Source organism: Aotus nancymaae, unplaced genomic scaffold (genome assembly GCF_030222135.1).
Source record: "Aotus nancymaae isolate 86718 unplaced genomic scaffold, 86718_ANA_hifiasm-v0.15.2.pri h1tg000106l, whole genome shotgun sequence".
Classification (NCBI taxonomy): domain Eukaryota; kingdom Metazoa; phylum Chordata; class Mammalia; order Primates; family Aotidae; genus Aotus; species Aotus nancymaae.
The window spans coordinates 4,839,065-4,862,962 of NW_026988521.1; the positions used below are offsets into that span (position 1 = coordinate 4,839,065).

The 23,898-nt window shown below is 43.2% G+C and overlaps 1 protein-coding gene across 16 annotated transcripts in view; it reads right to left on the reverse strand.

Annotated features, from left to right (window-relative positions):
- The window catches only part of PPFIA1 (PTPRF interacting protein alpha 1), a 119,720-nt gene that overhangs the window by 16,200 nt on the left and 79,622 nt on the right, over positions 1–23,898 (reverse strand). For 6 of the 16 annotated variants that reach the window (XM_064370310.1, XM_012452998.3, XM_012452993.2 and 3 more), the window contains 9 exons: positions 22,639–22,870; positions 19,751–19,780; positions 16,484–16,635; positions 15,370–15,542; positions 14,679–14,772; positions 6,999–7,080; positions 6,691–6,891; positions 3,270–3,332; positions 2,748–2,774 (listed from right to left, as the gene is read on the reverse strand). In XM_064370310.1, coding sequence (XP_064226380.1) covers positions 2,748–2,774; positions 3,270–3,332; positions 6,691–6,891; positions 6,999–7,080; positions 14,679–14,772; positions 15,370–15,542; positions 16,484–16,635; positions 19,751–19,780; positions 22,639–22,870 — 1,054 coding nt within the window. The remainder of the gene's footprint in view (positions 1–2,747; positions 2,775–3,269; positions 3,333–6,690; positions 6,892–6,998; positions 7,081–14,678; positions 14,773–15,369; positions 15,543–16,483; positions 16,636–19,750; positions 19,781–22,638; positions 22,871–23,898) is intronic. The other 10 variants (XM_012453001.3, XM_012452997.2, XM_012453000.2 and 7 more) reach the window with 4 other exon arrangements.

Below are 23,898 nucleotides of genomic sequence, written 5' to 3' on the forward strand. Positions count from 1 at the left end.
ATAGCTGTCAGAATAAGTAGGTTTAAGCAAGGTTACAGGATACAAAGGCCAATAAAATGAACTATATTTCTAAATACTAGCAATGAACTGAAAATTGAAATTTAAAAAGTACCATTTACAATGGCATCAAAACCTGTAAAATCCTCAGGGATAAATCTAACAGAATGTATGCAAAATTTGTACAATGAGCAAGAACTAAACACATTATATACATACACATATCGGAGGAAGGTACCTGAGATACCTGAAGTCTCCAGCTGAGGAAGACTAGGTTAGGGTCACAGGAATTCTGTAGTTACATTATGGGATCTTGGTAGTGACTCTCAACTACCACCATGTTGGTCTTGAAACTATGGCTTCCAGCATCATTTGTTATTTGGTCCAAGCTAGAAGCAAAACTAAAATTCTAACAAAGAATGTTTAAATTCTAATAGAAAAAAAATGCTTCACTACTTTCTCTAAAAAGAAAGTGGGAAATATGCCAAACATTTTTGGGCCATCATCAAGATATCTAACAGTATCACCATGCTTTTTTCACTCGTCTAAACCTCAATCATACAGGCCTGATATTTATTTATGTATTTTTTGAGACAGGGTCTCGCTCTGTCACCCAGGCTGGAGTGCAGTGGCACAATCTCAGCTCAATGCAACCTCCACTTTCCAGGCTCAAGCTATTTTCCAGCCTCAGCCTCCCAAGTAACTGGGACTACAGTCTCAAGCCACCAATGCCTGGCTAATTTTTGTATTTTTTGTAGAGACAGGGTTTCCCCATGTTGCCCAGGCTGGTCTTGAACTCCTGGGCTCAAAGTCATCCACCTGCCTCGGCCTCCCAAAGTGCTGAGATTACAGGCGTGAGCCACCGCGCCTGGCCCAGGCCTGATATATGTAGCATGGATATCTGGTGTTATTTTCTTGCTTGCTGATTTTGTATTCTTAAATGGGGAAAGTAAACAAAGGAAATGTCTAAATAGAAAACTGCATGGAAGCAGAACACTACTTGTTTCTGTTTCCTCATTATATGCTCTGCTCAGCCTCCTGAAGTGGTTGACAACATAAACTCCCAGAAGGGTCAGGTTCCATCCCAGGGAGACTCACCTCTTCTCCTGGGCTGCCATAGCAGCCTTCTGAAAAAAAACTTACCAGGTGAGCTCACAGTCAAGAGAACATCGGAACTAGAAGAGATACCCACTGCAGTGTTTATTGCCGTCACTGAAATAGTCACAAGTACAACCCAGCTTACGAACTCCCTAAAATGGGAGCTCCATGATGGGGGGACCACCGCTGTCCTGCTCACAGATGCTCCGCACAGCCAGACTCGCTTACTGTTTGTTAAATGAGGTATAAATGGTTCTGACCATGCCTTGATGTTTCCTCCCCTGGGTGTCCAGGGGGAGCTCAAAGCTCTCTTTGGTTTAAGAGCTGGCCACTGTGTACTGCCCTTGGCAGCAGGCGGCAGTCCCAGCTGGAAGAGGGGAAGGAGGGAAGGTGACACAAGCCTCCACTAGACTGCAGGTCGGCTAGTTCTGGAGTCATCAGCACGACGCAGTCTTGTTTCTATTTCCACTGCAAAGAGCAAGGTTCAGCCTATTCAATTTATATTTCGTGTATCTGGCTCAGGCAGTTTCATACCAAAGTGCTAACAAAATTCTGCTACTTGGCGGAAAATATACTGAAATTTAAGTCATTATGAAATGTACCCTGTATAATTCATTTATGGTCATTACAGGTCCTGTAAAGAGATATCTAACAAGTTAAATAATTAATAAGGTTATTTATCTGGAGGAGAGGCACAGAATGCTTAAATCAAGGGTGAAAAAAGCCCACAGAGTCACACTGTAGCTATTTTGTTGGAAAAAAAAAAGTGGAGGGGGTGGGCAATATAATCAGCTATATTTCAGGAGTGCAAATAGAAGGAAGCAGCTGCTTCAACTATCACCTTGTAATCAGGAAAACTACGATTTACAATCATTTTGATTTTTTTCAGATATATAATGATTCTTGGGAAGGCCTCAGATACCAGTCTATTTGTGAAAGCCTCTAGAGCTGCCTGTCCATGCCTCATGCTGCGATGTGCCACTGAGACACACACCCTGATGCAGAAAGCTGGTGGCATCGCACTGAAGGAACCACTGGTATTTAAGGCAAGCTGTCTGAATGTACAGAAGGCAAAACAGTTGGGAGAGAGCTTCTGGTGAGTTAAAGAATTGAGAAGCTGAAAATCCAAATGTACAGTAGTTGAAAAGAGACTTAATTCCTTAGGATTACATTAGTAAGAAAATCTTAAATGGACATATTACTAGGATACTATTTAGTAAAATATCAACACAAAGACACAGAGGAAAAGTCACCATGCCAATTTTTTGGTTTGGAAATTTATTAGAATATAAATTTCCCCATCAGTATATCTTGTAATAATAATAATGTTACCCTACCAGGAAATTACATAATCTCAGAAGCTGCCTAAGCCACTTTGTATAAAAGATCATATGTTAAACAAAGCAATCTATGTTAATTAAAAATAACTGCCATGGTGCCATATGAAAAATATTCAAAATTGTCCATGAGACGTACTCTTTAATCCTATGCTCTGCCTGCTCAATGCTTTCACATCATTAACAATTCTGTAGTCTGAATAAATTAAGATGCTATAAACATCAAAAAAAAAGTAAATTACACAAGTTTTCATACTCCAATTGCTTTTTGCTGCTGTACATGTAGTGAAGAATATATTAGAGAAAGACTCCAACCTGAGCCCAGCTTCCCTCCTCATCTTCCTGGGGTTACGTGGTTAGGAATGCAAAAGAACATAACTATTAGTATTGGTGAGCTCAGCAAGGCAGGCAAAGCAACTCTGCAGGGAAGGTGCAGCTTCACTGAGTGAAGCTCAGACTATCAAAGCGTCATGCACAACTCATGCAAAACCAACAATCTCCATTTCTCATGCAAGGAGCAGACTCTCTCCACACCAAGCACATCCATGGAAGGAGCAAGGGCCACACAATCACATGGAGCTCAACTGAGATCTCTCCAACAGGAGAGTTAGATTCAATCTATTCTAAATAGAGACTCTACCAACTTTAACTTCCTGGAAAAAATCTAAAATAAAATACAAATTCTACTTACACATTCAACTAAACACTAAAGGAAATACTTATCTGGGACAACTGAATGGAAAATAACATTTTTGTTTTCAACAAAAAGGCAAAGAACCCAGAGGGTCTGAGTGGAGAATGTGCAGGGAGAAGTGCAGGCTGCGGCGCGTGACTAACCGTTTGCGGCGTGGCTGCGAGCGTTTCCATCTCTTCGTGTGTTAACCAGACATTTCCTGTGGTCTAAGGTGACCCCAGTGCACCAACCACATCCAGGGCAAGGGAAGCAGTGACAAAGAGGAGAGGGGCACACACATAAGCCACAGGCACAGAGAAGGGACCAAGGAGGCAAAGTTCGCTCTTCTCATTTTTCAGTTCAGATGCCCAAACAGAATAACCATTCCCGGTTAACACCATGTGGCCCACACCACCAGCAGAAGGGCACACGATGCCCAGAGCTTTAGATGCCATGCTTACCCGAGGTATGTGAAATATCAAGAGAAGAAAACACGTTGTGTACTTCTGGAAACTGAGTAATTCTCAAGTAACTACTGATTCAATATATTTAAAACAGATGATGAAACTCTTGCTTTGGCTACAGGAAGGCTTTCTGCCGCAGATGCTCCATGATGGCCTGAAGGGCTGAAGGCAGGCCACAGGGCAGAGGAGTCACGGATGTGCTGGGCAGTGCTGCTGGCTCTGTGCAGCCATCAGAACCAGACACGAGACACAGCGGCCTGCGTGTCTATTTGAGGGAGATGTTTTCCTTGCACTTTGACATGGTGTGAAGAGTTTGCCTTATGTGAGGTGTTCTCCGTCATTACGGAAGACAGTGTATAAATACAGGAGAAACCACTTAGCACCTTCATTTCCAGCAAGGCTACTCTCACGTGAAACCACTGGGGAAGAGATCAGACACTGCTCACAAGGCATGCCATGGGAAAGGGGCTCTTGGAGCAACAGAAAAGAACAAGGCTTATTGTTCATTACCATCATTTTTTCACTAAGAAGGAAAAAATAAATAAATGAAAACTTTTTTTGTAAGGTAACTGGGAGCCCTGAATCCAGCCTTGACCTGCTCCTTGGAGAAGTGTGTCTGTGAGGCTTTAAATCTCAACGAGAATTTGTTTTCGGCCGGGCACGGTGGCTCACGCCTGTAATCCCAGTACTCTGGGAGGCCAAGGCAGGTGGATCACTTAAGGTCAGGAGTCCCCTGACCAATACGGTGAAATCCCGTCTCTACTAAAATTACAAAAATTAGACAGGCGTGGTGGTGGGCACCTATAATATCAGCTACTCAGGAGGCTGAGGCAGGAGAATTGCTTGAACCTGGGAGGCAGAGGTTGCAGTGGGCCAAGATCGCACCATTGCACTCCAGCCTTGGCTACTAGCTGAGAGAGAGGAAGACTCCATCTCAAGAAAAAAAAGAGAATTTGTTTTCTTCTGAGGAGACAAAAAGCCAAGACTAGGAATCCAGCTAATGTAAAAAATCTGAACTTTATAAATCAGAAGTTGGCCTGCCCTTGTCTCCCAATAACCATTCATGTTTTCATTAAGATAGTTCTTAACTTTTTCCAGTAGGGTAACCCTTCTTCAGGACTTCCCACATGGAGAAAAACTGTATGAGTACAGCTCATGTTTGATGAACATTGCAGATTTGTGAACTGCTTGAAATCCTGAGCTCCCAGGGTCTTTAGGTCTCCAAATGGAAAACACCTAAAGGCCAAACAAATCAAATACAGTAAAACACTGGTTATAAGGCAACCAGTATTCTGATCTTTATTTTCCCCTCTAGTTTTTATTTTAAAAATCTGTCCACAAACTGGAATGATGGGGAAGGGAGAATCAGAATTCTTTAGGGATCTTTTCCAGGCATGGCTGTATATGCCTGTAGTCACAGCTACTTGGGAGACTGAGGCATAAGGATTGCTTGAGCCCAGGAGTTCCAGACCAGCCTGGGCAACACAGTGAGACCCATCGCTACAAAAAATACAAAAATTCCTTAGGGATCAGTTGTGATGATGGGATAACAAGTATCTCTTAGTAGTATGTCGGCTATATTTAAATGGATGCTTCTGGTTGGGCATGGGGCTCACACCTATAATCCCAGCACTCTGGGATGCTGAGGCAGTAAGATTGCTTGAGGCCAGGAGTTCCAGACCAGCCTGGTCAACATAGCAAGACCTTGTCTCTAAAAAGTCTTTAGAAATTAGCTGGACGTGGTTATGCACACCTGTAATCCCAACTGTTTGGGAGGCTGAAGTGGGAGGATTGCTTGAGCCCAGGAAGTTGACGCTGGAGTGAGCTATGACTGAGCCACTGCACTCCAGACTGGGTGACACAGTAAGACCTTGCCTCTAAAAAATGAAAAACTTAAATAAATCAGTAAATAGATGGGTGCTTCTAAGAAGCCTGGAAGAACCAGTACTCTGAACTGGACACAGTTTTTTTTGTTTTTGTTTTCCTGAGACGCCGTCTCACTCTATCACCCAGGATGGAGTGCAATGGTGTGGCCTCAGCTCACTGCAACCTTCACCTCCTGGGTTCAAGCAATTCTCCCGCCTCAGCCTCCCAAGTAGCTTACTCCTTAAGATGCTACTTATACATGGAATGATATGGATAAATTTGCAGACATAACATTAAGTGAAAGAAGTCAGACACAAAAGAGTGAATACTACACGATCTTGTTTATATACAAGTACAAAACAAACAGAGCAGTCTATGGCATCAGGCTCCAGCTGCTCACCCCTAGGAAAGGGGCAGTGCCTCAGAAGGAGCAGGGGGACTTCGGAGCCCTGGTCAGATCCCATTTTTCAACATAGGTTTGGACCACACAGGGGATGATGTTGACTTTACAAATTCATTTAACTGTTCACTTATACGTGCATTTCTCTACATGTATACTATATTCCAATAACATTTAAAAATATACTATAATTGGCTTAGCAAATATCTTTATATTAGTACAAATGTTAATTGCTCATTCAGTTTGAATCATGAAATAGGAAATGAAATTAAAAATGTTTAATTATTGCCAGGGTTTGTATATTGGAAAAAGAAGAAAAAAATTTTTTTTTAATTTTTACAAAAATGTTAATTATAAAATGTGTCCTTAAAATATTACCTTTTTCCTTTAGGAGGCCCTTAGATTGACTCCATTTTGAGAAATTCAGCTGGGCGTGGTAGCTTATGCCTGTAATCCCAACACTTTGGAAGGCTGAGGTGGGAGGACTGCTTGAGCCCAGGAGTGCAAGACCGGCCTGGGCAACATAGTGAGACCCCCATCTCTACCAATTTTTTTTTAATATGACAAATTCATATTTAAATTTGTAATAACTACGTTCCTATCTTTAAAAAACCTCATATTTTTATAGTATGATGCCATTGTAGCCAATCTTTTATAAAAGCATTTAATAAAGTTTCTTTTGACCATTCAATTCCCCAAAATTAAAAGTTCTAATGTATTTGGTGCTAAAAGTTTGAATTAGATTTACACTTGATGTGCTGTTAAGGAACTGGAGAAGCAATGTAAACAGGCAGTGATACCCTCAGAGAGGCATTCCCTGTTTCCAAAGAATGCAGGAGCTGTCTCTGAACGTACCGTTCTAGACGTGGGCGGGGCAGACGGGCTGGTCAGCGACATGATCTCCTGGATGGCCAGCCTCAGCTTCAGCCTGTGCAGGGGGTTGCTGATCCCAATCTCACGCTGAATCTCTGTGTCGGACAGGGCCGACATGATGGCCCCGCTTTTCACGTTTGCACGGCAGGCAGCCACATACCAGGCTGGCATCCCAACCCAGAGCTGGAAGCGGAAAGGGGAAGGCAGCAGAGTGAGGTACAGTCTACGAGGTGGAGCAGCAAGTTCACGTAATGTAACCCACACAACTATGGATTAAATGAAGGATGTACCTCCAGCCACACCACAACCGTTGGCCCATCCCATTGGGCAAAAGGTAAACCTTGTCTCCGGGCTTCCTCCAGCAATTCATGCCTACAAAGGAGAAGACACTGAAAATCAAAGAATCAGCTAGGCATGGTAGCTCACACCTATAATCCCAGCTCTTTGGGAGGCCAGGAGTTCAAGACCAGCCTAGACACATAGCGAGACCTCATCTCTACAAAAAAATTTTAAAACTTAGTGAGGTGTGGTGGCACACACCTGTAGGGCCGGCTACTTGGGAGGCTGAGGCAGGAAGACTGCTTGAGGCCAGTAGTTCAACAACAGCCTGGGCAATAAAATGAGATGCATCTCTACCAAAAAAAAAAAAAAAAAAATTAGCCAGGCATGGTGACACATGTCTGTAGTCTCAGCTACGTGGGAGGGTGAGGTGGAAGGATTGCTTGAGCACAGGAGGTCGAGGCTACAGTAAGCCATGACTGTGCCACTGCACTCCAGCCTAGGCAACAGAGCGAGATCCTATCTCTTAAAAAAAAAAAATTAAAACCAGCAAAAACAAAAACAAAATCAAGGAACCACTATCATATGCATATATATAAGAAGTGAACCAAGAATTATGAGCATTTGCAAAAGTCTAACAGTATATAGTCTGCCCTCTGTATTTGCGGATTCCACATCCACACATTCAACCAACTGCAGGTCAAAAGTATTCAGGGGGAAAAAAACAATAAAAACCATATAGTACAACAGCTATTTACATAGCATTAGGTATTATAAGTTAACCTAGAGATGATTTAAAGTCTATGGGAGATTCTGCCTACATTATATGCAAATACCACGCCATTTTATACAGGAGACTTACGCTTCCATGAATTTTGGTATTTAGGAGGGGTCCTGGAACCAATCCCCCATAGACCCTGAGCGACGACTGTAAATTCTCATCATTTTCCTTTAATCTTCTACAGCTTTAATATTATCAACACCATCCATTTCACACTAGTTCTGTGTATACTCCACAGAGTGCCTGAATGAGGAAATACTGACTGGCTCCCTCTGATTCTTCATAGAATCCCCGTCCCCTCACAGAATCAAAGAGTTATTACCAACTTTAAAACACCAGCAGTCTTCCCACCCAAGGTATAGGACATCCAAGGAAAACAATCACTATTCCCTTTTTAAAAAAGGAAGACAACTATCTGGAAAGAGGAAACCACACCTCGGTCTAAACAAAGTAGCCTCTCTCAGTGAGAATCTTTCAAAATGTTCAGCATTTACCCAAAGGAAGAAGGAAAAAGAATATTGCAGATTTTTTTTTATTTTCAGACAGACTCTCGCGGGTTCAAGCAATTTTTCTGCCTCAGCCTTTTTTTTTTCTTTTTGAGACACAGTCTTGCTCTGTCGCCCAGGCTGGAGTGCAGTGGCTCACTGAAACCTCTGCCTCCCAGGTTCAACCGATTCTCCTGCCCCAGCTCCTGAACAGCTGGGACTACAGGCACGTGCCACCACACCCAGATAATTTTTTCTATTTTTTGGTAGAGACGGGGTTTCACCGTGTTAGCCAGGTATCGATCTCCTGACCTCATGATCTACACCCCTCAGCCTCCCAAAGTGCTGGGATTACAGGCATGAGCCACCATGCTTGGCCGCCTCAGCCTTTTGAGTTGCTGGAACTACAGGTGTGCACCACCCGGCCTGGCTAATTTTTTTTTTCTTTTTTTTGTATTTTTAGTAGAGAAGGGGTTTCACCATGCTGGCCAGGCTGGTCTTGAACTCCTGACCTCGTGTTCCACCCACCTCCGCCTCCCAAAGTGCTGGAATTACAGCCGTGAGCCACCCACTGTGCTCGGCCATATTGCAGACTTTTAACACTAAAATGTTATGATCTAATGTAGCAGACAAGTGGATAGCTGTCTCTACTCTACACTGCCATTTAGCTGACTACTTGCTGAATCAAGTCACTGGGTCATCTGCAGTTTACGCCACAGACTTCCTACCCAGGAGATTTGAAATGCTAACAGCTTTCTCAGTGCAGGGGGAGCCTGAATGCAAGAATGTGTCACTGGTGACCACAAGGAGGCAGGCAGGGTTAGTCCTGCCACACATCTCTTTGTGTGATCGTAAATATTCTGTATGCCTTATTTTTAAATACCCAAGGTTAACATAATTTTGTCTAACATGGGTATTTGAGAAATAACACTATAAGCTTGGTGAATCTCATCTTATTTCTCAAGGCTTTCAAAGAGACTAATTGTTTAAAAACATAAAAAGCCTCAGAGAGAAGGTGTCATTATAACGGAAAGGACATGTACATTTGGTTTGTACCCATGAATATCGCCAGGTCATTTAAACATCCCTAGGCTGCTTTTAGTTCATTTTTTCTATAATAATTTCTGTAGGACATGCCATAGAATCTCTTATTTCTAAAAATTTGATATTGGCTCTTGAATGTATTTCAATAGCAGCAGACTTTCCTTAGGACTATGAAGTGGAATCGCAAGATGCCAACACCAAATGAAGGGGGCGGGAGGAAGGGCATGCTGCCTGCTGCCAATCATCAGGTGGCGGCTGAAAACCTGCCTTCTGTTCCCTTGGGACAAATGCTCCTTAAAGACAGCCAGCAGAGCTTCCATCATACACTGGTGGGTCTAGGAAGTAGTACAGGTAATTCCTGCCACATCGATCACAGAAAAAGCTCTGAACACTAACAGTATGGTTAACTGTTAAGGCCCTGAGCATCCATAGCCTGGCCAAGGAGAAGGGAGGATTTCACTACTGCCAAGTCAGGAGGGTTTTCAGCCTATGCTCAGCCTTGGCACTTAAGAGACTTCATTTTTTAACAAGTAATAAGACATTTACTGTAAACAAAAATATGGGGCCAAAAAATAATTCTTTACTTCGACTACTTAGAGACTGGTGTACACTGTCCTGGACTGCACCAGCATCCTCTTCCTGGCAATGATCACTAGCTTTCATAAAAAGTCTTTTTTAGAATGGAGACGCTTGGGGTTCAGAGGCAACAGTGGAGACAGTGTTAAGACAGTGGAGGTAGAAGGATGTGTGTAAGAGTCGCAGGAAGTTAGGGAGCTGGCAGAGGAGATCCCAGTTGGGTGGCAGGCCCAGGCCTTGGTCTGTGTCCTGGCTCCCCTCCCCTATCACGCCAGTCCATGATCTGTAAGACCAAACATGGGACCTGACCCCTGGGGGCTGGCTCTCCAGGTGGGAACCCTAGGGCCTCTGTTTTCTCTGGTGGGGGTGTTGTGGAGGGGGCTGTTCCAATCGTGGGATGGAGGCCCCTGTGTTGAGAGGATGTAGAGTCCAGAACCTGGAGGTGGCTGAGACCATGCCACCCTGGCCCTCTGGGCTGTTCAGTTACATGAAGAACTACATTCCTCCTTGTCACTTGATCTCAGACTTGGGTCTTTCACTTGATACTGAGAATGCTATAATGCAAAAAGGTCACATAATTTGTGAATAATGATGCACATTTTATAATTAGGACATGGCATAATGATAAGGTTGTCTTTCATAATGAGAAACCTGTGTGAGTTTTGGCAGATCAAATAGTACATAAGGGATAGCGAAGAAGCACTTTCTCTTAACTGTCCAAAGTAAATATATTGCTTTGCTGTCATAAGACCTTTTCAATCCTCTGGCACCCTGCAGAGTGAACGAGATTTGCTTTCACAGGTACAGATGCCGCCTGGGTGACAGAGCAGGACTCTCTCCAAAAAACAACAAAATAATACCACCACCACGAGTACAGTTCTGTGACCCGGTCAAAGCCCCTTCCATGCTCCATGGCCATGGCACACTGGAAGAGTCCTGAAGACAGATGTAGGGTCACCCTGATGAGAAATGGATGGAGTCAGCATTTCTCATTCAAAACTAAAAAGATGCTTGGGCTGGGTGTGATGGCTCATGCCTGTAATCCCAACACTTTGAGAGGTAGAGGCGGGAAGATCACTTGAGGCCAGGAGTTCAAGACCAGCCTGGTCAACACAGTGAGACCTCTGTCTCTACTAAAAATAAAGGTCAAGGCTGCAGTGAGTGGTGAATATGCCAATGCACTTCAGCCTGGGAAACAGAGCAAGGGCCTGTCTCAAAAATAAAATAATAATCGCGCCATTGCACTCCAGCCTGGGTAACAAGAGCAAAACTCTATCTCAAAAAAATAATAATAAATGAAATAAAATAAAAATAAAAAGATCCTCTCACGAAGCTCAGCATAGAGCCTGAGGCTAGTGACTGCCCACACTCAGCCCAGCAAGCCTCCCAAATCTGCTTACCCTGAGAAAGTACTATGAAGACAAAAAGGAGAAAATAAAAAGGGAGCACTTTAAAAGCAAGGTTACTTAAAGAGATTGAGTTTCAATAATACTGGGGAATTCCAGGAGGACTGTGAAAGCCCTATCTATCAAAGCTGACAAATGGCTCTAGGACAGCCAGCCCCGACTTGCGGGTTCATTATTACACATCTCAGGCACCAAACACCCGCACAACGCTGTGTCTTACGAAACTCAAACTCAGCTTGCCACCAAACTCCCCAGGTTCCCTAAGTTCTCTGTAAGTGAAAGTACTGGCTGTGCAAATTTAGCAGTTAAAAGCACATCTTTTGAGTTAAATCAGGGTTTAATAAGAAGAAAATCATTCTGAGAAATATACTTTCATTCTTAAATCAAGAATGTCATAAATGTTAAACTGTCTTCACACAATACTTTTTCTGGAAAATGCAAACATTTTTTTCACATTTATAAACAAACACTTTAGGCTGGGTGCGGTGGCTCACACCTGTAATCCTAGCACTTTGGGAGGCTGAGGTGGGCAGATCACTTGAGGTCAGGAATTTGAAACCAGCCTGGTCAACATGGTAAAACCCCAGCTCTACTAAAAATTCAAAAAAATTAGGTGGGCATGGTGGCACGCACTTGTAATCCCAGCTTCTGGGACGCTGAGGCAGAAGAATCGCTTGAATCCGGGAGGCGGGAGGTTGCAGTAAGCCAGGATTGTGCCATTGCACTCCAGCCTGGGTGACAGAGTGAGACTCCATCTCAAAATAAATAAATAAATAAAGCACTTTTTCTAAAATCAATTTTATCTCAATTGAAGTGAAAGAAATGAAACTGCCCTCTACAGGCAGACAAATAATCTTTGTACTTGGAAATTTTCCATACTAAGGTGCTGGTACCTTGCAGGACTTCCACATGGATCCCAAGCACAACATAAAGGACAGAAAAGACCCCCTCTCAGATACTCAGTTACAGCCGTGACAGCAGAGTCAAGATGTTTAATGCCCACAGCACACATTTGAACATCACAGCTCCACAGAACCCTACCTACCACCAACACACGTTCACAAGTACACAAAACCAGCATGATGTTTAATCACATGCTTGGGCAAGGAACACAAAGTCTGTCCTCAGGCTCAGTGCAGCGGCTCATGCCTTTAATCTCAGCACTTTAGGGAGGTCAAGGCAGGAGGACTGCATGAGCCCAGGAGTTTGAGACCAGCTTGGGCAACATAGGGAGATCATGTCTCTACAAAAAAAAATAAAATAAATTAGCCAGGCAGGTGGCACGTGCCTGTAGTCCTAGCTACTTGGAAGGATATAGTGGGAGGATCGCTTGAGCCCAAGAGGTTGAGGCCACAGTAAGCCGAGATCACGACGCCACTGCACTCTGGGCGACAGAGCAAGACCTGTCTCAGAAAACAACAACAAAAAACAAAGGTTGTCCACTTAACAGCCCAGTGCTCAAACATACCTCCTAGGAATTACAAAATAAATTTTAAAAACAGAATAAAAAATTTTGGACCAGGCACGGTAGCTCATATCTGTAATCCCAGCACTTTGGGAGGCTGAGCGGGCGGATCACCTGAGTTCGAGACCAGGCTGCCCAACATGACAAAACCCCATCTCTACTAAAAATACAAAAAATTAGCCGGGTGTGGTAGTGGGCACCTGTAGTCCCAGCTACTCAGGAGGCTGAGGCAGGAGAGTTGCTTGAACCCTGGAGGTGGAGGTTGCAGTGAACCAAGATGGTGCCAATGCATTCCAGCCTGTGCGACAAGAAGGAAACTCCGTCTCAAAAAAAACAGGGGGGCAATTTCTACAATTTTTTTTTCCTACGTAAAACACAAACTTCTGGGGGAAGGGAGTGGTTGGACCAAGCTGCACTGCCACAAACCTTACTGTTTTTATTATAGTAAGTATGAGGAAGTGAAATAAAACACATTAGCAAAAATCTAAGGAATGCAATTTTCCTAGCACGGTTCCAGGAGGCAGAAAGTTTAGTTCTAACATTAAGTTTCACAGGGTCAAATGGCAACTACCCAAGTTATTTTAAAACATTCTTACACAGTTCAAACATAGCAATGTTCAAATCAGATTTTGCTGTTAAGTGGTTTCTATAAATTTCCATTTACAGGGAACCAAGAAACCAAATATTCCTATGGTATTGTTAACATAAGAGCATTTCACCTAAAATGTAATCAACAAAGTATTTATAATGGATTTGAAAACAGAACTAAAATGAGGTAGATTTTGCAACAGAAAAATCAGCTGGCAACTCTAGGGGCTAAAGGCAAAGGGGCCGCTAGGGCAGAGGGTCCCCATAAGCTCTGGAACACCTGTGGACCAGTGTCTTTGAGCCCCAAGTTCTAGATGAGTGTTGGTTTCTCAGGGCACTTAAAAGTGGCCAGATGATTTTTCCCACAGTCAGAGTCATCACAGAGCCCGTTAAGTTTCACCCTGTCTCAAGGCCTGTATTACCATCTTCCACATTTCTCAAGCTCAGCTCTTACCCCATAGACTACACAAACTGCCTATTTTGTTGCAGAAACGGGTTTAGTTTTGTTCTTCATTTGTTAGCTCACTTGGGTATTGTCTCAGCCTATCTAGTTCATCTATAGTCAACCAACACACAACTCACCCCGATTCAGAGAAGGCCCAGGGACAGAAACCCCCAATTCTTCCACACCCTTACCCTGGGGCATCACAATGCCTGTGCTCCTTTGTTGAAAGCCATACCAAATATTATAGCTTCTTGTCAGACACAGATTTAGTTTAGAATTAAAACTTAATAAACAGGCTACAGAATCTGGAGTCTACTTGAGATAAAAGTACAAAATCTACAGAAGAGAAAGAAATGCAACACGTGAATGTTTCAGACAGATCACTAGTATGAACAGCAAATCCTGAACACTGGCAGGCAACAACTGCTGTAGCAGCCACATTACAGCTAGTTTATGACTTGCTGGCAGTGTTTAAAGAACTTTATGCACAATGTCCCATTTAATTCTCGTAAAAGCCATACAAGGTATATACTACTAGGATCCCCATTTTACAGAAAACGGATGCACAGAGATGCTAAGTCACTTCCTTGACATCACAAAGTGAACCTGGGCAGGTGCCAGGACCGACTCCAGTGCTCAGTCAGCTAAGTCCAACTCTCACCCACCCCATCTCCTAGTTGGACAACTTTTCAAGGTGACAGGAATACCGTGTGAGTTTCTTCAAAATTTCACAAACACTCTAAATCTTCCAGAAAGTATGGCTTAATTAAGGCTGTAGGTAAAGCTTTCAGAATATAATGTATATACACATAGCTAGATATTTATAATTGACAAACACTAGTTAGAGCTTAGGCACAACTGAAAACCATTCAATGAGATGAAGAAATAATACAAAGCTTACTTTTTTTGAAGTTTACGATTTTTTTCAGCCTGTCCTCCCAATTTGCTAAGTCCCAAGGCATCCTGAGATGAATTATCCATTTCGGAAACACCAGCTATGAGGAAGCAGAACAGCCCAAAAGTAAAATCAGCATGACAGAGTTCTATGTTTTCATACATGGATGGATGAATATTTGCAGGTTCAGAGCAAAATCATTTTTTTTTTTTTTTTTGAGACGGAGTTTCGCTCTTGATACTCAGGCTGGAGCGCAATGGCGCGATCTCGGCTCACCGCAATCTCCGCCTCCTGGGTTCAGGCAATTCTCCTGCCTCAGCCTCCTGAGTAGCTGGGATTACAGGCACGCGCCACCGTGCCCAGCTAATTTTTTGTATTAGTAGAGACGGGGTTTCACCATGTTGACCAAGATGGTCTCGATCTCTTGACCTCGTGATCCACCCGCCTCGGCCTCCCAAAGTGCTGGGATTACAGGCTTGAGCCACCGCGCCCGGCCGCAAAATCATTTTTTAAGGCTAAGCTTCTGACTAGACAACTAAATATGCAGGACAAAAATGGCCAAGACAGGATCCCTGGAGAGCACACAGCTCCCAGAGCACCACGTGGGAACCGCTGGTCAAGCACGCAGCAGGCATCGAAGGCAGGACCTTCCTCCCCGACTCCTGACTGCTGAGAAGGGTGTGGAAAACCAACCAACCTTGTCCTAATGCTTCTTTGCCAGTTTGTCCAGGTCGGCCCTTTTCTTTCTTGCCAAACAAGCGGCCAATGGAGGACTTAATGCCCTTCTTCTTGGGGGCTTTGTGGAGCGAGTCCTGGCTACTGTTGCTACTGCTGGGATTGCTCACGGGACCGTCCTGGGAGCCTGTGGAGCTTCAAGGAAAGAAAATGGACCTTTACCACGTGTCCTTGTTACAACAACACTCCACTCACACACACCAGGATACTTCACATATTAACAGTTGCAATCTTTCCTATGAGCACTTCCAGTCTCTTTCACACACATCTTCCTCACCAAGCGCAATGTGCATGATAAAGGCAGGCTCCCGGCAAGGCCAGCACGGAGACCCATTCTGGGCAGCTGAGACTCTCTCTGACACAGAGCTCCACTCCCCTCCAGGGGAGGCCCTGACTCTGCACCATCAAGTGCCAAGCCCAATGGTCCGCCTTCCTCCCCTCCAGCAGCTCCCACAACCGCCCTGAGCATTACTCTTCTCAGCTGAGAAACTCGACAATGTTAACTGCTGCAAAAATTAATATATATGCCTCCCCTTGCATACTGCCTGATACAGAACCAAAATCCAACAGAGTTTTAAAAAAGACAGCATACTAGTAACAAAATAGCTGACTAGTTTCCTGAGAGGAGACACTTAATAAGTGGGTAAAGTACAACACGGAACTCTCAACAGCCTACAAAAGGCACAAGAGGGCATCTGAGAGGCACGGGTTGTCCTAGAGGGTGGATCCGATCCCAAGCCTGTCATCTGCTTGCCAAACTCTCCATCAAGAATAGAAAGTAGTCAATTTGTAGACTCTGAAGATGTTAAGTTTTTCTAAAATTTGCTGATATCACTTAACTCCTTTCTTTCTAAACTAAGCTTTCCCAAACACATGTGCATCTTCTGCTGGATTTCACTAAAGCACAGAGCAATGGTAGGCATTCTAAGTGTAACATGTAAATACACTCATCTGAATTAACGAGTAATTCTAGAAAATCACTGTTTTATTCAAGAAAAGATTCCCAGATTTCTCAACACTGGAAAGGAAAGGAAAGGACAAGTAGGCTCTGCATGGGGCTGTTGCAGGTTCCTTACTTCCTTAGGTCCCTGATGTCCTCATGGCTGACGGTGTGCAGTGCCCCTTTGTGCAGCCGGTCTAACCGAAGGGCTCTGGGGGAGGAAGGCGGGGAGGTTTCACACTTGATAGTTGTCTTATCATCTCGTACCTCTTCTCTAGAAGCTGGCAACTGAGGGGTGAGAAAAGCACAACGTTAATGGCAGACTGTGAAAAAAAATCAGGCCTTAAATTATAACCATAAACTCCTTTGAAAATCGATTTGCTGTGCTTTCTGCCAGCACAGAAAGTCTTGTTTCAGTATGGCACCATTCTGAAGAGCCACGCAGCACAGCAAGCACGGAGCCGTCAGACTCCTAGTCTACGTGCACTGGTGCCTGGCAGGACACAGGGATGCCCCTCAGCCTCAGCCTCCTCCATGCAGCCCAAGGTTCTGCCCTCCCTGGAATCCTAGGCACATTATGAGGACAGTCACTGAAGGGGCAGCAGAGATCTAAACAATGCCTATAAACCAGACCGTTACAAATGTTAGACAAATGAAGAGCCAGCAACAAATATGTTTATCTCCTGATGTCTTTCAAAAAAAAAACCGCAGAGAGAGCAGAAATCTCTCAGGCAAAACTGTCAAATACCTTTTTGTCTGAAAGGGAAAGAAAATAAACAAGGAACAGCCCATGATCCCCCGCATACACGTGTATAACTCGTATTTCTCAATAATGTTTGGATTGGACACTATAAACTAAAGCACTTCTATGCAGTTTAAAAATTTTTGATCAATATGGCTTAAAAGAAAATACCTCCAGGCTTATCATTAAAAGATGATCTCTGTCAGACTCCCAGGGTTTTTTGTTTTTGCAATGGAACATGAATACGCCTGTGTGCTGAGGGAACAGGATGGTGGTAACACAGTGAACAGACTCACCTCTTCAGGGTCTAGGCAGATCCTGCTTATACGTTTGTGTTTTCTGGTTGTAAATGGGACTAGATTTCATGAAACATGTTCAGCAAGCATTACTATGAACAATAAGACCTGAACAGTGAACCACATTTTATTTAAAAAATTTTTAAGAGACAGGTTCTTGCTACGATTCCCAGGCTGGACTGCAGGGGCTATTTGCAGGCATGATCATTGTGCACTACAGCCTCAAACTCCTGGGTTCAAGTGATCCTTCTGCCTCAGCCTCCAAGGTACCAGGTGGGACTAGAAGCACGTACCACTGGGCTCAGCTTGAACTTCTGCTTTTAAAATGGGACTGTTTAAAGTATATCAATCCTACCATAGCCCCACGGTAGCTCAGTGAAGACCAAGTACATTCACGCAAAATAGAGCTGCGCTCATACTAACAGTTAAAATGCAAATGAATCCTGCAACATTTCCTAATTTCCAATTGCAATCACAAGACAACGAAGAGCTTTCATAGCTGGAAATTATCAAAATGAAGCTTAAGCTTCAAAATTCAGGTTAAAACAATATTTGTTTAAAAAAACAAAACCAGAAACAGGATAGAGAGCAAGCTGACATGGCCTGCTGTCAACTATGAATAACAGGGTCCATGGGGAGAGCCCCTCGAGACTGGCCAGCGCTGCCCTCCACACCCCTACAGCACGCTGCGGTGCGGTGACGTGCCAGTCCTCTGCCTCCATCCTGGCTCAGACTCACCAGAACGCAGGGAAGTCCTCTCAGTGTACACCAACACCACTGACACAGAGGAGGAAGGCGACAGTCTCCTGTGGACCAGGGCTGGCACCAGACCTGGCGCTCTGCACATACACCTGGTTTAACCTCACAACCACCCAAGGACGAGGCTCCTGAAAGCCACCAAGCAGCACACTGAAGTGACCAGTGACCAACAGGCCCAGGTTATCATGCGTATGTCAATCAACATGCTGCTTCCTTCACTGAGAAAATCTTTCAACAAGGAAAGAAAAAACAACCCAACAGAAGTCAGCTGAACTGAAGGCTGTGCTCTGTCTTGCTGCTGCTGGTGTGAGCTCCTTGTCTCACCGCAGACAGGCACAGGTCCAAGGTCACCTTAAGTGGCACTGTTCTATCATTATCTTCACTTCTCAGGAGAGCAAACCAAGGCACAACAGACCCCAGGTTACAAACTCATCAGTGACTGAACTGGGATCTGAACCCAAACAGTTTCACAAAATCACCCAACAGAGCAGCTCACAGACAGCTGCTGACCAAGTCACACACTTCTGAGGACAACTGCCTTTGCGCACTGAAGAGCTGTCCAGTCACTGCACCATCAGGCAGGTTTGGGACAGGGGTACATAATATAGATCAGAGCGTGAAAGTTATGAGGTAGAGATTCTGGGTCAACATAAAGAACAGCCACTGACCACATCTGCTCCTAACGTACTCTACTTCCTTTGAGAACAGAAAGGCCCAATCCACAGTTGTCTGTAAGGAGAAGTGGCTGTGGCCTCCTCTGTAGGAATGCTGCCAGGGAGGTCAGAGTATCTGAGAAAAGTAAGGCTGCATGGTGAAGTGGCCAGCTCTCAGGTTCTGAAATCAGACACAGCTGAACTCAAATGTGCACTGTGCATTGTGGGGCCTAAGCTTTAGTTTCCACATCTGTAAAATGGGGATAACAACAGTAACCTGCATCTCACAGGGATGTGTATGAGGATTAAATACAGGCTGAGCATCCCAAATCCAAAAACCTTAAATTCAAAATGCTCCAAAATCTACAATTTGAGTGCTAACATGACGCTTGAAGGAAATGTTCAATGGAGCATTGTGGATTTTGGATTTTCAGATTTCAGAGGCTCAACCAGTAAGTGTAATGCAAATATTTCAAAAATTCAAACAAATCTGAAATACCCCTGGCCCTGAGCATCTCAGTTCAGAGACACTCAGCCTGTAGCAGACTGGGAGCGCACTCAGCACAGTGCCCAGGGTACAGCAAGAGCCCAACGCTAGCTGTGATTATTATAAAAATGAGCCCCCGAATCTATAATCTACAGCTTTGCACTAGTAATTTCTTATTTTTAAAACTACTACATCTACTATGAATAAGCATGTAATGATTAGAAGACTGAAAAGGTGAGAGAATGGCAAGCTCTTACATTTGTCCCAGGGTTCTATGAAAACTGCTAATGACCAATTTCTAATACAACAATCATCAGTAAGATGGGGTCACTTCAAACACTTCCATTAAAATGCCAACCATTCATTATTATACAACTACATAATGCTACATTTATGTGAAATATAATAGGTACTCTTCAATACATTACGGAGATACGAAGATAGATTAAATTTCTAAATAATTTACCTTTCTACGATGTTTCCTTAAGTCACTAGGCTGATAGATGCATGCAAAGAAATGAAGAGAAACCAGATTTACTGTACATTTTGAAGTTAAAAATTCAAGGATCAATATAGAAGCAAATATATTACAATGGAAATGACAGGAGGGAGAATTTAGAGAAAATGTAACTGGATGCAGAACATTTTTTCACCACAAAATTTAAATATAAGTTATTCAAGATTTACTAAACACTACAAATTACTAGATCAATTCTATTTTGTCATGAGTTTTATTAAAATGTGGTGTTCTATATAATAAAAGGCCCTAACGGTTATCTCTTCTAAACCAAACCTCTCTATGACTTAGTTGTGTTTAATAAAATCCATGTTATAATTTAAAATATTCCAACTGATGAGGAAGTTACTGCAATACCGATTATAAAACTCAAACAACCTACTTGTTAGTTAACTACCTATTGGACATTAATGTAAAATCCTTACCTAGATACGATTTATCACTTCTCAAAAATAAATTTATTGCTTAAAGCAAGGTATCCTGTGAAAATATACAAGAACAAAAGCTAGCATAATATTAGGTAGAACCTTTACATCCATCCTACGACTCATGTAAGAGATTTTAATTTAAAAATAGTCTATTAGAGATAGTGGTTGATGAGATTCAACAAGCTAATGAAATTTACCATCTTGAGTACAATCATCAAAACCAGAAAGCGTATTGTTTGTGTAAAGAGCTTCCATTAATTCTATACTTAGATTATTTATGTAGGAAATACTTATGAAATATACAAACCCTACATAATTTGAGTAAAAACACTCTAAAACACCTATGACTTGCCTGTATCCACACTTACTATAAAGTGATACACAAATTTAAATTTATTACCATTGAGAAAAAGACTTTTTTTTTTTTGAGACAAAGTTTTGCTCTTAACGCCCAGGCTGGAGTGCAGTGGCACGATCTCAGCTGACTGCAACCTCTGCCTCCTGGGTTCAAGTTATTCTCCTGCCTCAGCCTCCCAAGTAGCTGGATTACAGGTGCCTGCCACCACACCCTGCTTAATTTTTGTATTTTTTTAGTAGAGACGGGGTTCACCATGTTGGCCAGGCTAGTCTTGAACTCCTGACCTCAGGTGATCCACGGGCCTTAGCCTCCTAAAGTGCTGAGATTACAGGCGTGAGCCATCACACCCAGCCCCGAGAAACAGACAGTTTTAACTGAGAAAAAAAACAACAACCCATTAATAAAGTCATCACAGCACAGACTCACACATGATTGAAAAACATACAGTTCCGTGGCTCCCTGAGCATGCTGTGAAGAATCGTTATAGCATGGGGAAGAGTTGGGAGGGGAGGTGTATGAGTAAGCTACAGACTGATGGGAATGTGAGGTCTAGATTAAAAATAATTCTGGAGATGGCTAAAATCAGAAAACAAAAGGATGACAGGAAATCAAAACCAATGACAGAAGCACAGAGACTGTCAGCCAGCATATGGAATTACAAAACATGAAAAAAATATGCATAAACAACTGTTTTTAAAATTTCTCTGGACAAAAATAAGCATGAAACCACAAATAAACAGTCAAAGAGTTTAAAATATTACCTAATTAGATGATGTAAATTATAAAAAACAGTATTACAAAATACTGCAAAACAGACTAGTTTCTACCTCATATGCCACTAAAATGATTCATAGTTGATTTAATTATACGCTGGCTAACAACACAACTAAAAATGAAAATAGATGGTAATGAGAAAAAAATATAACAAAAGCACAGTTAAAAAGCAGAATGTTGTAAATATGAAATATTTCATTGACAACACACTGACAAATCCTAGACTAAATATACAAGATAGTCTGGTTTTTTATTTTATTTTTTTAAAAATAGAGATGGGGGTTCTCACTATGTTGCCCAGGCTGGTCTCTTAACTCCTAGCTCAAGCAATCCTTCCACCTTGGTTTCCCAAAGTGCTGGGATTACAGGCATGAGCCACCGTGCCAGGCCCACAAGAAAGTTTTAAACACACCTCAGATTTGCACACTTTGCAAACAGCAAACACCAGAAGCATCGCATTTCGAGATCAGAGGTGACCCGAAGCTGCTGTGAAGAAGCGCACAGCAGCCGGCTTGTTCATGGCTTTCCATGAAGAGCCCATTTGGCTTTTTTCCTGTTTTTTCGTAGTGCATGCCCTGGAACAGGGTTTGGCACTCCTACAGGAAAGAAATGCACTGATTCCCTTCGTACGGTCTCCCTTATCCTCTGATGTCTGCCTTTATTTACTTTTGCTAAGTGTTTTTTCCTAGAAAACAGAAAATATTTCCCCTTCTGGCTGCTGTACTCTGCATAGCTATTGTGCCTAACGTCACACAAACAAATGGTGGCATGCTAGCCTGGTCATCCAAATATTACAATTTCTTTATGTCTTTTGGGACTTTTTTGTTTGAGACGGGGTTTCACTCTGCTGCCCAGGCTGGAGGGCAGTGATGCAATCATGGCTCACTGTAGCCTCGACCTCCTGGGCTCAGGTGATCCTCCCACCTCAGCCTCCAGAGTAGCTGGGACTACAGGCACACGCCACCACGCTCAGTTACTTTTCATAAAGATGGGGTTTTCCCATGTTGCCCAGCTGGTCTTGACCTCCTGGGCTCAAGTGATCTACCCATCTCAATTTCCCAAAGTCCAAGGATCACAGGTGTGAGCCACCATGGCTGGCCCCAAATATTAAACTTAATTTGTCATAACTAAATGATTAAATAGTAACCAGTTTTTATCATCTTGAACCTCTTAGAGAAACAAATGTACTTGATTTTCTTGTGGGTAAATGTGTAGTGTCCAAGATCTCATACCGGTGTGCTGGGGGCAGCCACAGCAGGGAAAGGGCGGATACGTACAAGTGTCATGACGCCCAGTCTGTCCACTTCCCGGGCTGGGCTGTGAGGGATCCTTCGTGGAGTGGAGCGCCCACTGCTTGGAGGGGAGGAGCTAGCAAGCGAGGAAGCAGGATATGGGGGAATGGAGCTCATTGATCTGAAACGACCAAGATTGTCTAGACTTCCACTGCCAACTCGATTTTCAATCTCCTCTGCCCGCTGCTCTGTGTTTTCTTTTTCTTCTTGAATCAACCTAAAATAAAACAAAAGCAGTCAGTCCTCCTGTGCTGGCAAACAGATTAATGTGTTTGTGTGAAAAAAAAAAAACCGGCTTACACTCTGTATTACTATGGGTTAACTCCAATAAGTTGCTCAAACAATGAACACTTCAGCAAAAATGTTCTACTCTTTTTTATGTTTTTTGAGACAAGGTCTCACTCTGAGATGCAGGAGTGTGATCACAGCTCACTGCAGGCTCAAACTCCTAAGCTCAAAGGATCCTCCCGCCTCAGCCTCCCAAGTAGCTGGGGCCATAGGTACACACTACCATGCCTGGTTCATTTTTAAAAAAGTTTTTGTAGAGATGAGGTCCTCCTATTTTGCCAAAGGTGGGCTCAAACTCCTGGCTTCAAGCAATCCTCCAACCTCAGCCTCCTCCCAAACTGGTGGGATTACTGTCATGAGCCACTATACAGGCCTCAATCTTTTTTAATATACTACATCTTAGAATAACAAAAATAAATCTTCCATTGTGTCCTGTTCGTTCTGGATATCATTCATATTTGATTTTACTTATTTATACTAAAATTTTGGAGATGGCCGGATGGCCATTTTTCCTATGACTGCAATTAATAATTTCCTTACTAAGCAATATTTTAAAATTGTATAACCCTTATCTCCCCCATTCTTAGAGCAAAGCTGTAGACTTCTATAGATTTCTTCTACTGGAAATCAAGAACTCTAATGTAAAGAACAGATCCACAAAGCAATTAGGAGTTTCCAAACACTTACCTGTTCAGACTAAATGAAAATACTGAGAGAAGATCCAAGATGGCAGAATAGGAACAGCTCTGAAGTGCAGTTCCCAGCGAGAACACAGAGGGTGAGTGATCACCGCGTTTTCAAACGAGTTTTTACTGCCCACAGACCAGGAGATTCCTGGGTGGAAAAGGGCCATGAGTCTCCAGCACAGCTGTTTCAGCCGGCGCAGTGGGTCTCTGCACAAAAACTCACACAAATCTGGGCGGCTGTTTCAAATGGCACCTGGAACGCCTGGGAGAC